The sequence below is a fragment of the Lissotriton helveticus genome, chromosome 11, assembly GCF_964261635.1.
Source record: "Lissotriton helveticus chromosome 11, aLisHel1.1, whole genome shotgun sequence".
In the NCBI taxonomy this organism is placed as follows: Eukaryota; Metazoa; Chordata; class Amphibia; order Caudata; family Salamandridae; genus Lissotriton; species Lissotriton helveticus.
Window position 1 is genome coordinate 29,580,116 of NC_136072.1, and position 15,872 is coordinate 29,595,987.

The 15,872-nt window shown below is 49.9% G+C and overlaps 1 protein-coding gene across 2 annotated transcripts in view; it reads right to left on the minus strand.

Moving 5' to 3' along the window:
• Positions 1–15,872, minus strand: part of SLC51A (solute carrier family 51 member A) — a 57,749-nt gene that overhangs the window by 17,648 nt on the left and 24,229 nt on the right. For both annotated transcript variants that reach the window (XM_078667895.1, XM_078667896.1), the window contains exon 3: positions 558–712. In XM_078667895.1, the coding sequence (XP_078524021.1) occupies positions 558–712 (155 nt within the window). The remainder of the gene's footprint in view (positions 1–557; positions 713–15,872) is intronic.

Sequence of the window (15,872 nt, forward strand, 5' to 3'; positions counted from 1 at the left end):
GACACAGAAGAAGTACTATGTGACCACTAAAGACATTAAATCACATCATAGAAAACGTAGAAAGACTGCCAGTAGCAAAGGCTATTGATTTATTGCTGGAACACAGTTGGCCAGTAGTACTCTGGAGGTAGATGAATTCTGACATTTTCCCCTAAATCACATCCTCCTTATCACAAGAGCTTCCCTGGTGACCAGTAAGAGGTTAAATGTTCCCAAAAACCCATATTACTCAAATTGAATGAGCATGGAGTTACTTCTTAGGTGATTCCGCAAAGGCAGGGCGCGTGAGTGGGGGGCACTGAAATGAGGCAGGATGTTGTCAGGGTACCATTTGTTGAAAAATGCTCCATTTCCTGCCATGGAGTTCTTGGAAGGGCTTCCTTCCAACTGCACTTAATCAGAAATACAGCCTTGGGTGTTTGTGCTCCACAGCCATGACTGCACAGTGTGGGCCAGTGCACCAGTAATACAGGAGGAATATGAATTCCACAAAAGGCTGGTTTATAAACTGGAGATATTCTACAAAATGACTAATTTTATGAATAAAAGGAACTTACCGTGGGTGCCGCGCTGCTCCAGATGAGGGTGTTACTTTTCAGGGGGCCGCAGACCTTCTTCGACAAGTAAAGAGCTTCTTCGATGAAGATGATGAGAGACAACAGTGTGAGGCCGGTCAAGAGACCCAAGATGGTCAGCTCAAGTGTGTCCAGCTCTGCGGATGGAAATAGCAATGACAGGTTTAATACCAGCAGGGGGCGCTGCTGCCTTCAATGGTCATTTCCTAGGACCTACTAATCACACTTTGGTGTGTAATGCAAGCTGAGTGACAACACAATATAACACTAAGGGTAGGGCAGCTGAAAAATCACCATGCCGCCATCCGTGACTTTGTGCAATTAGACATATTTATTTAAATATGGATTTACCACGCTTTTGGTACATTTGCAGATCTTAACAAAAAGAAAAATGTATGTCTAGCTCAAAATCGCAACATTACAAAATGGAATGATGGACGGAGTGTTGAAACTTTTCAAACACTCACCACCAATCACAGATCTGGGTATAATCGATTGTTATTTTGCTTGGCACGTCAGTGACGTCACCCCAGTTTGCAAATCAATCTTGACCCTGTACCTCATGGGATCAGTCCCGCCCGAACTACCAAGGCAGGTCCTCCCTGGACCAGAAAGAAGCATCCTGGGACCGGCTTCGGGGTATCACCCCTCATCATCCAGGCTAGCTTGAATCCAGTGGCACAACAGGCAAGGGAACCATGTCTGGGCATACCCTTAGCCACTTAGGACGCACATAGCAACCGCACAAAATAAAATGATGGACGGAGTGTTAAAACTTTTCACACACTCACCCCCAGTCACAGATCTGGGTTTGATCCATCGTTATTTTGCTTGCCACGTCACCTCAGTTTGGCTCAAAAACACACCACATAGAGGGTTAAGCAGCACAAGACACTGCAAACGTGAAAAGTGAACCTTTCAACTGTTAATTGTTGTTTTCAGTCCAATAAAGAGATGACAATTTTGCTCAACTGGTGTCAACGTCTAAAACAGATGTCCCAGCAGAAGTTTTTTGTTGTCAGCAAGACACAAAAAGTTTACTTAATTGTAATTCAAACAAGGTGGAAAGGATGATTTCTTCTTTGTCAATGTATTGTTTTGTTTCATTCATTATCCAAATTCACTTTTTCATCACAGACATGGTTCTCAAAACAGCAGGAATTTCAAAAGGGGGCTGAGGTTGCATCCCAAACAGGTGCATCCCTTTCCAAAGTTCCATTATCATGGTTCTAGGGAGGTGTGGAAAGAATGTACTGAATTGTTGATGGGAAAATGTGCATGGTGTGGATGTTTTTCCTAGAGTAACATAAAATAGACAAGGAGAAAGAAGCTTGCGCTGTCTGTGATGTCACTCAGAATCCAAAGGGGGAAAGCATCCCGTTTACTCACAGTCATCTTAGTGGGGCCGATTCACAGAACTAACTTAAGACAAAATCCTAAACTTACTACTTTTGGTATTCACAGAAGTTAGGATTTCGTCTTAAGTCTGTCTTAAGTCTGTCTTAAGACAAACTTAAGACAAAATCCTAACTTCTGTGAATACCAAAAGTAGTAAGTTTAGGATTTTGTCTTAAGTTAGTTCTGTGAATCGGGCCCTATGTATTCTATGGCTGCTCCTTCCATTTCATCTCCACCTGCTGATATCAGTTGTGCACGGGCAGAGGATCATAGGAAGTCCTACATAACATGGCCTCATCTGTGTCCGCCTTTGCCCTTTACTAAATGTGTTATCCGGCGACTCAACCCACCACCCATAGCCCATTCCTACCCTCCACTACTCACATTTTATGAATGCCTTATGCCACCCTCCCTCATCACCCTCTGCATCTTCACTAGCAACCGTCCATCCACACACATCACCGCCAGTCCAATTTCTCTCCCTTCTTCGGCCAAATATAAAAATAAATATTAACTAGCCTCCTGCTGTCTACCCTGACCATGCTCTGCTTTTACCCTCCACTTCCTGCACTATTTGAAAAATAACATATGCTGCCCCCCCACCAACCTGCACAACCCTCTCTTCAATTCTTCTCCATTCCAAGCCAAAGAAAGGTAATATCTAGGCACCTATGGCTAGATTTACCAAGCATTGGCACAGTGGTGCAAAACAGCAAGACAACTTGCTCCGCTGCGTCAAATGGAGAGGGCAGGAATGCGCCATATTCTCTCTGTGCGGCTGCACCGGTGGCTGTCAAGCGAGAACACAGGTACCCTGGAACCAATATTGTTTTGTGCAGGAAGGGGCACCAAGAAAACATGCACACTTTAAACCTCTCAACCCAGCTGTCTTAAGGCTGCTGGGTTGAGAATAAGTGAAGGCCTCCAGTGTGCTGGGGAGCGCCAAGAGAGGCCGCTCGCACCTGGCTGGCATCTACGGGGGTGAAAATAATATATATTAAAAAAACCTACCTGAAGACGAACATGCAGTCCTCCGGTGCAGACGTCTTCTTCCTTTCACAGCAGCCCAGCCAGAAAAAGCTCCCTTGCCCAATCCTGTCGCTGCTCACATGCGCCCTGATTGGTGGGAGCAACCTCTCTTGGCGCTCCCCAGTGGATGTATGTCATGACAACGCGGGCTTTACCCCGCGCTGCCATTACGACGCATCCTTTACAACGCAAGTCGTTACAACGACTTGCGCTGTAGGCGCTGGATTGTGGAATAGTTTAATTTTCTATTCCATCTCCAGCCCACGTTATAGTAGGGAAGGTATTGGAATAGAAAATTAAACTATTCCTTTACCAACAGTGTCCTCCAGCGCAAGTCGTTCTAACGTCTTGCGTTGTAATAGCAGAGTCGTAATGGCAGCGCGGGGTAAAGCCCGCGTTGTTATGGCTGCTTACCTCCCCAGTGAACTGGAGGCCTGCACTTACTCTCAACCTAGCAGCCTTAAGACGGCTGAGTTGAGAGGTTTAAGGTGTGCATGTTTTCTTGGCCGTCGCAAGAAGGCCGGCCAAAAAGACATGCGCACTATAAACAATTGCAAAAGGTAGCCCACCCTCCTCCCTGCTGCTGTCACTCAGCAGCGGCCCCGTCCCCGGTCCGCCCCAGTCCTGACGCTCTGTTTGGGACGGGGAATGATAAAAAATGATAATGAATTTCCATTTTATTTGTCATCTCTGGGGCTTTGGGGGTAATGTGAGTGGTGCCACACTCCAAAGGGGGAGCTACCTCTGAAAATACCTCGATTGGATTGGATACACTCTCCTGGTTTTCCTTTTGTACAAAGGATTACACTTTTCCACAGCAACCCTACTCACAATCTAGTTCTACGGGCTATATCAGTGTTAATAATATGGCATTAGGTCTTTCCATACATGGCATTTGGCCCTATTCACAAAGGCAAATCGTGGGGGCGGAGATCGTCAAACACATAAATAATGTAAATGTCGGAATTTGTAAAGCGCACAGCTACCTCCGCCGGAGGTGTCCCGGCGCTGTCCGTATACCGCTTAGGAACCCTTCCTGGTTTCCTGGGAAATGTCCACTCCTGGGCACCCCCCAGGTGCAGCCAGGCATCCCAGCGCTTTTGGGCCCGTTGTGGAGACTAAGCAAGCTATTGCCCAGAGTTGCAGCGCGGGACCCATGATCAGAACAGGCAGTGAGGCGAGAATATCCAGTCAGGGGAATTAATGAGCCGGAGACCCGCCGAGGCGGGAATCGTACCCTGGTCCCTGGCCAGAGCTCTGCATCAAGGTCTGCCTGCTCTAACCATTGAGCCACACGTCTCCACTCCTATGAGTGTAAATCCCCACCGAGGTGCAATTTAGTAACTCCAGTTGCATCTTTATGCCTTGTAGCTGGCATACTGCTCATAAATGCCTTTGGGAATTGCCCCAACATTATTGTCAGTGAATAGTGTTTTAACGGGATCTATTCATTTCATATCTATATCGTTTTCTTACTCAAGAAACATATATTTTTAGCCCTGATATCTATTCGAGCCAGTGTGGTAAACTATCTTAAATGGTGAGCAAAAGCCAGGCATACGTTTGTGGCTGCCCTGGGGACAGATCATTAACCCCTTGCATGCTCAAGATGGCCCCGGAAGTCACGAGTCACGGTGGGCGTGTGCTCACGAAGGCCGGGTGCTGTCCGAATCCCGCCCACTATGTTAAATTGCCCACACATCGCAAAAATTCGCCGCGCATGCAAGGGGTTAACTGTGATAGCGTGCATTGAGCGGATGCGCATGGCGCACTCAGGTAAAGGTGGGCCTTGCACAGGACAGGGAACTCTTTACATAATATGGCCCCAGCCTGTGAACAGAGTATTAGATGTCATTCACGTTAGGTTCTACGTACCATGAGTGTGTGAGTGTGAGGAAATGGGGTGTATTGTATAGTGTGGTTGTTCGACCTCACCGTGTAATACATTTACCAACCACTTCAGGGCCAATAGCTATTGTTTGTCAAACGCTTTGCTCCAACCTGGGTAGCTGTGGCTCTTAGCCCCAAGGTTTAAACAAAGGAACAAGTGTGAATAATTTAAACAGCACCACAACAATTGAAGAACAAAAAACACTCAACAAATCCTACACCAATTTATAAAGATAGATCTTTTTGTGTATTTTTAGACACAGAAATAATAAAAGATCCATCAGAGGGTTCCAGAGATACAGAATTTAAAAGGTATAGTGATTATGTACTTTTTACTGAACTGTTAACAAGCATTGGCAAATTCCACAAATTTGAGTCAAACTTTTTAAAGAAAAAAGTGGCAAGTATCAATGCGGTTGCTTTGAGTCACTTTAGGTAACCAACTTCAGCAGGGAGCCAGTCAGGTGGACCAGCAAGTTCCACAAAAACAGTTAATTCAAAAGGTACGAATAGTCTTCAGTGAGTTCCAGGCACTTTTAACCCTTTGCTGTAGGTTCCAATTGAGGTGGTCCTGATGCAAGAGATACCGAATACTGAAGATGCCCAAGGATGCTGTGAATGCGATGCGGTTGACGAGGGTCCCTCGGGAGCTACTCCTCTGTCCGTGAACTTGAGGAGGCCATCCTGGCCACAGGGCTGACGTCCTTCGGTGTCCTCTCAGTCCTGCATGAAGTCCAGTCGCCTGGTATCACGGTCACAGGGGAACCCTTCCTCATACAACAATTCACCTTCTGGGTGACCAAGATGCATTTCATTGACTCTCCTGGGTCCAGTAGACTCGGGTGCAACTTTGAGCATTAAATCTAGGTCTCTGGTGCTGCATGGCGACAAGAAAACAGTGGCTTTAAGATTTGGGCTACCAAGTCATCCTAGCAGGCTTCTGCATCTGTTGTGACCCTGTGCGGCAAAAAAGGTCAGCCAAGCTACCCTTGCAGTCTTTGCTTTCAGCTGGGCTCTGGAGACAACTTCTCCATGAGCAGGACAGAGTAGGCAGAGTCCCTCTCCTTGGCTAGCCACCAGGTTCAGCAGATGCAGTCCGTGCCAGTGCAGCCTCTCTTTGCCAGTTCCTCAGTGTAGCAGGGTAGTCCTTCTGGGCCCTTCTCCCAGTCCAGTCGAGATCCGACTTTGGGTGTCAAGGTTGCCCTTTTATGCTCAGAAAATGGCCTCAGGGTAGGATGCAGTAGGTAACCAATGATCTAACAGGTTATCGCCCTGCTGATGACCACTTCCTGCAAAGTATGCCACCTGGCGATCCCAAGATGCACCATTCTGCCCACTTCCGATATGGCAGAACCCCTCTCTTGGCATCCAGAGCTCTCCAGCCCAACTCAGAGGTGTGACTATCACGGAGGGGGGGTCAGACACCCCTGGAAAACCAATTTGGCAACTGGTTTCCCCTTCCCTGTCCCTAGTTCCAACCTGTCTACCTAGACAACAAAGAAACCCATTTCCCAAGAGTTTCTAATTTGCCCTTCAAAGGCAACTTCTAATTTGAAGCTTGTCTTTTGGGCTACTCCTGTGTGGCTTCCTGCAGCTTGGAGGTAACACCTCTTTCCTGTGCAGGCTTCTATTGTAACCTTCCCAGGGAGTCATTTGCACGACTCCCCAGGATGGCAGAAAGCTTTTACAGAGACATATCCCCATGTACAACTGTTAAGGGCCCAGGAGACTAAACAACAAAGTGACATCTTTGTTAAAGTTGCACACACAATTTGCATTAATTTCAGCTAGAGAATCAAGACGGGCTTAACGTAAAAGTCATTTGATACCTTCGAGTATCAACTTTGGTTGCACTGTTCAGGAGTTAGCACATCTGAGGGGTCAGCGTGTAACCCTGTGCTGCAGTGCTCATGAAATATACTGCACCCTGCCTTTGGGCCGGTAGGTCTGCCATAGGGGTGGCTTTTTCATATTGCCGGGGAAGGCATGTCTTTGCCCTTGCTTTAAATGGCAAAGTTGGGCTAGCAGTTTAAAACTGCTCTTCCTGTTCAATGAGGGACTTGGCGACTAGTTTTACCTGGTCAGACCCAGAGTAGTACAACCAGTGCTACAATCTCTGGGGTGACCCTGTAAGTTCCATGCACTGGGTACCCTCGGTACCATATAGTTGGTACATATAGGTAAGTTAGGTATGCCAATTGGGTATACACCAATTCAACACACGTGTTTTAGGGCGAGGCCATTGGCACAGAGGTCTGGTTAGCAGGCCTCGGTGCCTTCGCAGAGTCGAAAACCAGCCGCATCAGTCAAAAACTTGGGGATGACACTGCAAAAAGATGCATTTCCTTACAGTGAGTCCCAACCACTTCAGCCCCACACAGACACCATTTTGTTAGAGAGTTGAGCTACTTCATTAAGTCATGTGCCAGACACAGCCTGACATGAATGGCTCTGCCCCAGCCTGTTAGACGAAGCAGCCTGCTGAGACGTTTCAAAAAGATTAGTGCACTGTGGAGTGAGGGGCTGATATGATATGGAAATCATGTGGCCACTGAGTGGAGACAGAGCACACATGGGCACTGAAAACAATGAGCAACACATGGTTACAAAGATCTTTTAGGAGCTTAAGTTAACTGAACCCTCTAGCCTGGCCCTTTGTGTGAGAACTCCATTGTATACAGGGTCAGACTGGCTTTATGGGCAATCCGCCAATGCTTGAACGTAACTGGGCTTTCGTTGCGTATTTAGGGGGCTCCATGATAATAGACCTTCAGAGTTCTTTGGATACAAAAGGAGGAGTGTAAGAAGACTGCAGACCTGAACACCGAGGAGCAAGACTGACTTCTCACCAACCCCACCGGGCCTGTCTGCTGCACCTGGACTTTGGTGAGAAACTGATTTGTCCTGCCTGTGCAGACCTCAAGAAACCGGAATGGCTGCCAGTGCTTCGCAAATTGCCCAAGGAACTCATGGAGTAGAGAAGCTACTCCCCTGCAGCCGCAGGCCCAAAGAAGCAAGTTCTGGTATACTGACCTGCCGCCTATGGGGCTACCAACGGAGCAGCCACTCAGAAAGAGGTAGCAGTACTCATACAGGCCACATCTATCCTCCCTCCATGTGTGGGGAAGCCAGGAACGACCGGAGCCGTACAGTACAAACCCCTTGGGTACAGGGCCCCTGGCAGGAGCCAAGGCTTGTTGTGCCCAGCCCGGACACCAACACCGAGGAAGATGATATGCACATCAAGGGACTTCAGAGACTGTGAGACCCACATCAGGAGTGGCCCAGTTGTCCTGTTTGCTTCTCTTCTGCAAAACAAAGACTGAGACGTGAGTCTGTGACCACCGCTACCTGATGCCTAAAAGCACCTGCGCTCCAGAACCTGAGTCCAAGGGAAGTGAAGGTGCCAACTAGGTCCCCAGACCCACAAGAGCTAAGCCTATGCCTGGATTTACCCAGACTGGACTGCCAGCCGCCTGCAGCCTCTTTCTACTGGCCTCCTCCAACCATGAGAGACTCCTGCCCCGGAATCCGACACCAATGCACACTAGTCCCACAGCCCGACAAATAGTGAACCAAGGGTGTACCCTTTGTGTCTGACGATCTCACGGGTCGAGCCCCTCTGTAGATTCCCACGGACTGGTGTCCCCATCCCTGCTTGCAAACTCTTTGTACCTGGACCGTTCTCCCATTGAAGTGAATGAGACACCTGACGCTGTGACACACCTCTGCACTCGGACGCCCTAGAGCCACCCGAGGTGACCTGTTGGTGTGGCCTTGGACCTTGCCCCATGCTCCCCTCAAGTCCAGAAGAACAGTCCCGTAAGTTGCTGGCAAGTGACCGAATGCAATACATGCTTTTCTCCATCGGATAACCTTGTTGGTACAGACAATGCAGTGTTTATTTCTGAAAACTGTAAAAATTCATAACTGGAAAAGTACTTACCCGAGTCCGATGATCTTGGTATATAAATTTACATAAAAGTAAGTGTTATTTTTATAAATTGGTGTCAGATTTTTTTTATTGAGTGTGTCTTCCACACCCACCCCATCTCCCTTGTTTTGCTAGTCCCTCGCTGTCCATTGTGTGCTCCTCCACTCTTGCACCTCCTTTGTGTTGCTTGTCCCCCGCCCTCCTCCCACTGTCTATTGTATGCTACTCCCTACCTTCTCTCCTGCACCTCCTTCGTATTGCTTGTCCCCCGCCCTCCTCCCACTGTCTATTGTATGCTACTCCCTACCTTCTCTCCTGCACCTCCTTCGTATTGCTTGACCCCCTGCCCTCCTCCTACTGTCCCTTGCTGGTGCTCCTCCCTCTCCTCATGCTGCATCTCCCTCGTGTTGCTTCCCTCACCCTCCCCCCTCTGTCTGTTATTGCTGCTCCTCCCTCCTCCTCATGTTGCCTCCCCCCTGTACGTTGTTTGTGTGCGCCCTTCCTTCCCATCCATTATTTCCCCCTGCCCTCCTCCCGCTGCCCAGTGTTGCTGCTCCTCCCTCGTGTTGCTTCCCTCGCCTTCTTACCGTCTGTTGTTGCTGCTCCTCCATCCCCCTCACCTCCCTTGTGTTGCCTCCACCCCTATGTCCGTTGTTGATGTGCTTCCCTCCTCCCCCTGCCATGTGTTATTATCCCCCTACCCTCTTCCCGCTGCCCGATGTTGCCGCTCCTCCCTTCTCTGCTCACCTCCCTTGTGTTGCTTCCCCCGCCCTCTTATCGTCTGTTGTTGCTGCTCCCCCATCCCCCTCACCTCCCTTGTGTTGCCTCCACCCCTATGTCCGTTGTTGATGCGCTTCCCTCCTCCCCCTGCCCCTCCCATGTGTTTTTCCCCTCTGTCCTCCTCCCGCTTTTGCCGCTCCTCCCTCCTCCGCTCGTGTGGCTTGGCCCGTACGCATTTTTTTTTTTTCACATGTCGCACAGCACTGCTCTGGAATACGGCTTAAAGAAAAAAGAACTACGGCGCAATCAACGTTGTTGGCCAGTGCTTTCCAAACTTTTTAGAACCACAAACTACCTTTTAGTATGACAATTTGCTTTAATAGACAAGAGTCAAGTGTTTTTTTGATGTAACGAAAGCATCGTAAGGCAGCGCACTGTCATATACAGACAGCACATTTTCTATTGATTAGGCCACTAGATTTGCAGCGACATCCAGCTTTACTGATAAAACAGATACAAATTATAATGCATGGAAACTGGGTGTCAGTCAATATTTGTCATTTGTGCATCAGCGAGTAAAGTGTCTTGATTTGTTTTGATCCTAATAACTCATTGCTTCCATCACCTCAGAATTACAAAAACTGTTCATTTGTGCTTTCCTAACCTCTTAATGTGCACAGTCCATTTAAGAATATTTACATTTTGTTGTGTGTTACAAAAATGGCCTTGTACACTCTCTCCTTTCACACTCCCTGTACCCCACCAAGATTGTCACATAATTCACTTTAATTTCCTTTCTCTGGCTGCAAAGTGAGCAGAGTTTGTAAACACCAATCTCCGGGTTAAAACAGTAAGCAGCTTGTCAGAAGACATAGCCTGGCATTTGGCCTGTCTTCAACCCGTTGGCTGCTTCCGCTTTTTCGCAGCAGTGCGCCCGTTTTAAAAAACGGGCGCGGTCGCGTCGGCCATTGGCCGACGGCAGCACCAGCGAGGTAGTGCTGCCGTCGGCAAATGGCCGACGGCAGCATGGAAGGGGTTAAAGCACAGAAAATGTGACAAGATAAATGCAGAATTCAAATACATCTTTATTTCTTGCTTGGCGTTTCACGACCCACCAAAAATCAGTTCTTGACCCAGAACCCACAGTTTGGGAAACATTGCTTTAAGCCATGTTGCACCGCAGCCTGCGATGTTGTTGAACGTGGCTTAAAGTAAAGAAAGCACTATGACGTGGTCAACGCTGACCGCATCATAGCGTTTCTTTATTTTAATGCCACGTCGCGCAGCATCCAGCAATGCTATGCAACGTCTTAAAAATATATATATATATATATATTGACAAAGCCAATAGGTTAACATAGGCGACACCTACTGACTTTGCCAATGCTTGTTTACTGCTGATTTCCCTACTACCACAAAGGTTGCCAGTAACAAGCACAATGCATGCAGTCTTCCATACCAAAAGGCATATAGAGTGTGTCTTTATTAATTTAAAACTGCAATTTGCCACCATAGGCCACATTTTAAGCTGCATGGTTCGTTAATGGGGGCCACTTTTATTTTGGTGCCTGGGCCCATTTTCTGTCCAAGCCCGCCTCTGATTGTTCACAGCCCATGAGATTGGATGAGTGTGTACATTTTTTTGCCCTCCAAGATTATGATTTTGGTCTTTCGCCAAAGCTGCAGTTTCCTCCTCCGCCTTGGCCCCTGCGGTTTTCCCTGCACACGGTGGAAATATACCCCAGCCGACCGGGCCAAGCCAAATACAGCCTGCGTGTGCGATTCACGTGTGTGGCATAATTTGATGCTGCAAAACGGATGCAGACATGCCCTTTGTAAGTGCACCTGTTTCAGAGCTTTTCTAAGCACAGCTGCACTGCCAAGGGATAGAACACTAGATACTTTATGTCAAGACTATTTTCGCAAAACCTTTTTAGTACAAAAAAGGGACCTATCCTGCATAAATTGTCACAAAAGTCAGGATTTCAAGCCAATGTCTAAAAATAGAATACACTTCTCAAAATTCGTCAAGTTGCAGTTTCCATAGACCTTGCAAATGTTGCAATAACTATTTTTAGCTTCCTTAGATCCACAGCCCTGTTAGAACATCTGGCATTCCACATTACACATGTCTCTGGCATGTTGTGTGTTTTGGTCACCCAGGGCCAGTTTAAGCCCACGCAGGCCAGACCCACAAGTAACAACCAATGACAGGGAAGGAAAGCCTCAGATGAAGCTACTTCAACAGGGACACCGAGAGGGGCACCCTGAGCAGCTGGGGCCCCTGGAGAAAGGAAGGAAAGGGCTGCTGTGTGAGTTGTGAAACACAGCCAGGCACACGGGGGACTAAAGGCCTGTCCAGCAGGATGGCTCCTTGGCAGGGGGCGGGTCTTGGAGGGGAAACATCCAACCTGTTAAACGCTTTTAGGAACAGGAGTGAGGTGCTGTAAGGGCTCTGACAGGAGGCGTCAGGGACAGAAAGGGCATCCATACCTCGACTTCCAAGAGTCTGGGCGCCTGTGGTCACTGAGGAGAGATGAGATAAGGGAGAGTCCAGGCGCATGTAGTCACTGGGGAGAAAGAGGAGGGTCCTGGAACCTGTGGTCACTGGTGAGATATGAGATAAGGGAGAGTCCGGGAACCTGTGGTCACTGGTAAGAGATGAGATAAGTGAGAATCCGGGCGCTTGTGGTCAATGGAGAGTTGGAGAGTCCGGGCGCTTGTGGTCCCTGGGGAGCGATGAGATAAGGGAGAGTCCGGGCACTTGTGGTCACTGGGGAGAAGGGGGGAAAGTACCGGCACATGTGGTCACTGGCGAGACATGAGATAAGGGAGAATCCTGACACACGTGGTCACTGGGGAGAAGGGGGGAAAGTACAGTCAGATGTGGTCACTGGCGAGAGATGATATAAGGGAGAATTCTGGACACACGTGGTCACTGGGGAGGAGGAGAGTCCAGGAACCTGTGGTCTCTGGAGAGAAATTAGATAAGGGAGATTCTGGGCGCATGTGGTTACTGAGGAGTGTATGGACTATGTGGTCCCTGGGGAGAATCCAGCGCTTGTGGTCACTAAGAAGAGATGAGATAAAGGAGAGTCCGGGTGCCTGTGGTCACTGGGAAACAGAGTCAGGGTGTATGTGGTCACTGGGGACAGTCCAGGCGCATGTGGTCACTGGCGAGAGATGAGATAAGGGAGAGTCCGGGCACTTGTGGTCACCTGTGAGAAGGGGGAAGAGTCTGGATGCATGTGGTCCCTGGGGAGAGAAGAGACAAGGGAGAGCCCAGGACCTTGTGGTCACTGGAGAGGAGGAGATTCCAGGCGCTCGTGGTCACTGTGGGAGAGATGGTATAAGGGAGAGTACAGGCGCATGTGGTCACTGGAGAGATATGGGAGTGTCTGGGCGCATGTGGTCACTGGGGAGAGAAGAGACAAGGGAGAGCCCAGGACCTTGTGGTCACTGGAGAGGAGGAGATTCCAGGCGCTCGTGGTCACTGTGGGAGAGATGGTATAAGGGAGAGTCTGCGCGCATGTGGTAACTGGAGAGATATGGGAGTGTCTGGGCGCATGTGGTCCCTGGGGAGAGAAGAGACAAGGGAGAGCTCAGGACCTTGTGGTCACTGGAGAGGAGGAGATTCCAGGCGCTTGTGGTCACTGTGGGAGAGATGATATAAGGGAGAGTCCGGGCACTTGGGCGAGAAGGGGAGAGTACCGGGCGCATGTGGTCACTGGGGTGAGGTAAGGGAGAATCTGGGCACATGTGGTCACTGGGGAGAAATGAGATAAGGGAGAGTACGGGCGCATGTGGTCACTGGAGAGAGATGAAATATGGGAGAGTCTAGGCGCATGTGGTGACTGGGGACATTGGGGTACCCAAACACATGTGGTCACTGGCGAGAGGTGACATTAGGGAGAGTCCGGGCGCTTGTAGTCACTGGGGTGAGGTAAGGGAGAATCTGGGCGCATGTGGTCACTGGGGAGAAATGAGATAAGGGAGAGTACGGGCGCATGTGGTCACTGGAGAGAGATGAAATATGGGAGAGTCTAGGCGCATGTGGTGACTGGGGACATTGGGGTACCCAAACACATGTGGTCACTGGCGAGAGGTGACATTAGGGAGAGTCCGGGCGCTTGTAGTCACTGGGGTGAGGTAAGGGAGAATCTGGGCGCATGTGGTCACTGGGGAGAAATGAGATAAGGGAGAGTACAGGCGCATGTGGTCACTGGAGAGATATGGGAGTGTCTGGGCGCATGGGGTCACTGGGGAGAGAAGAGACAAGGGAGAGCCCAGGACCTTGTGGTCACTGGAGAGGAGGAGATTCCAGGCGCTTGTGGTCACTGTGGGAGAGATGAGATAAGGGGGAGTCCAGGCGCATGTGGTCACTGGGGAGAGATGAGATAAGGAAGAGTCCGGGCACTTGGGCTCACGGGCGAGATGGTGAGAGTACCGGGCGCATGTGGTCACTGGGGTGAGGTAAGGGAGAATCTGGGTGCATGTGGTCACTGGAGAGAAATGAGATAAGGGAGAGTCTAGGCGCATGTGGTGACTGGGGACATTGGGGTACCCAAACGCATGTGGTCACTGGCGAGAGGTGACATTAGGGAGAGTCTGGGCGCTTGTGGTCACCTGGGATAAGAGGGAGAGTCTGGGTGCATGTGGTCCCTGGAGAGAGATGAGATAAGAGAGAGTTTGGGCACATGTGGTCACTGGGGAGAGATAGGGGAGAGTCCAGGCACTTGTGATCCCTGAGGAGATAAAAAATCAGGGAGACCCCAGGCACCTTTGGAGGTAACAGTCTAGGCGCATGTGGTCACTGGGGACATGGGCAGTCCAGGTGCATGTGGTCACCTGGGGAGAGATGAGAAAAGGGAGAGTTGGGGCGCATGAGGTCACTGAGGAGAAATGAGATATGGGAGAGTCCTGGCACTGTGGTAACTGGGGAGAGATGATATAAGGGAGAGTCTGGGAACTTGCAGTCACTGGGTAGAGATGCGATAAGGGAGAGTCAGGATACATGTGGTCACTGGGGAGAGATGCGATAAGGGAGAGTCTGGCCATGTGGTCACTGGGGAGAGGTGCGATAAGGGAGAGACCAGGCACTTGTGGTCACTGGGAAGAAGGGGGAGAGTTTGGGTGCATGTGGTAACTGGGGAGAAATGAGATAAGGGAGTACGGGCGCATGGGGTCACTGGAGAGATATGGGAGTGTCTGGGCGCATGTGGTCACTGGGGAGAGATGAGATAAGGGCGAGTCCAGGAGCACGTGGTCACTGGGGGAGAAGATATAAGGGAGAATCTGGGTGCATGTGGTACCTGGGACGAAATGAGATAAGGGACAGACCGAGCGCATGTGATCACTGGTGAGGAGAGTCCGAGAACCTGTTGTCAGTGGGGAGCGACGAGATAAGGGAGAGTCCAGGCGCTTGTGGTCACTGAGGAGAGTACAGGCATATCTGGTCACTAGGGAGGGATAAGAGAAGTGAGAGCCCGGGCACATGAGGTCACTGGTAAGAGATGAGATAAGGGAGAATCCAGGCGCTTCTGGTCACTGGGGGGAAATGAGATAAGGGAGAGTCCGGGCGCTTGGAGTCACTGGGGAGAGATGAGATACAGGAGAGTCCGGGCACTTGTGGTCACTGGCGAGATGGAGGGGAAGAGTCCTCGCGCATGTGGTGATTAGGGAGAGAAGAGATAAAGGAGAGTCTAGGTGCACACGGTCACTGAGGTATCGGGAGGTTCTGGGTGTATGTGGTCATTCAGGAGATGAGGCAGTTCAGGCGCTTGTGGTCCCTGGGGAGAGTTGCGATAAGGGAGAGTTTGGGAGCTTGTGGTCACTGGGGAGAAGAGGGAGAGATGGGTGCATGTGGTCACTTGGGAGATGAGATAAGGGAGAGTTTAGGAGCTTGTGGTCACTCAGGATGAGATAAGGGAGAATCTGCGCACTTGTGGTCACAGGGAAGAAGGGGGAGAGTCCAGGCGCATGTGGTCACAGGGGAGAGATAAGGGAGGATCTGGCCGCATGTGGTCACTGGGGAGAAATGAAATATGGAGAGTCTGGGCGCATGTTGTCACGAGGGAGGGATACGATAAGGGAGAGTCGGGGCACATGTGGTCACCGGGGAGGAGAAGAGTCCTGAAGCTTGTGGTCACTGGGGAGAGATGATATAAGGGAGAGTCCACGAGCATGTGGTCACTGGGGGAGAAGTTATTAGGGAGAATGAGTGCACTTGGGATCTGGGGCAAAAAGAGAACGACCGGGCGCATGTGGTCACTGGGGAGAAGGAGGAGAGTCCGGGAACCTGTGGTCAGTGGGGAGAGATGAGATAC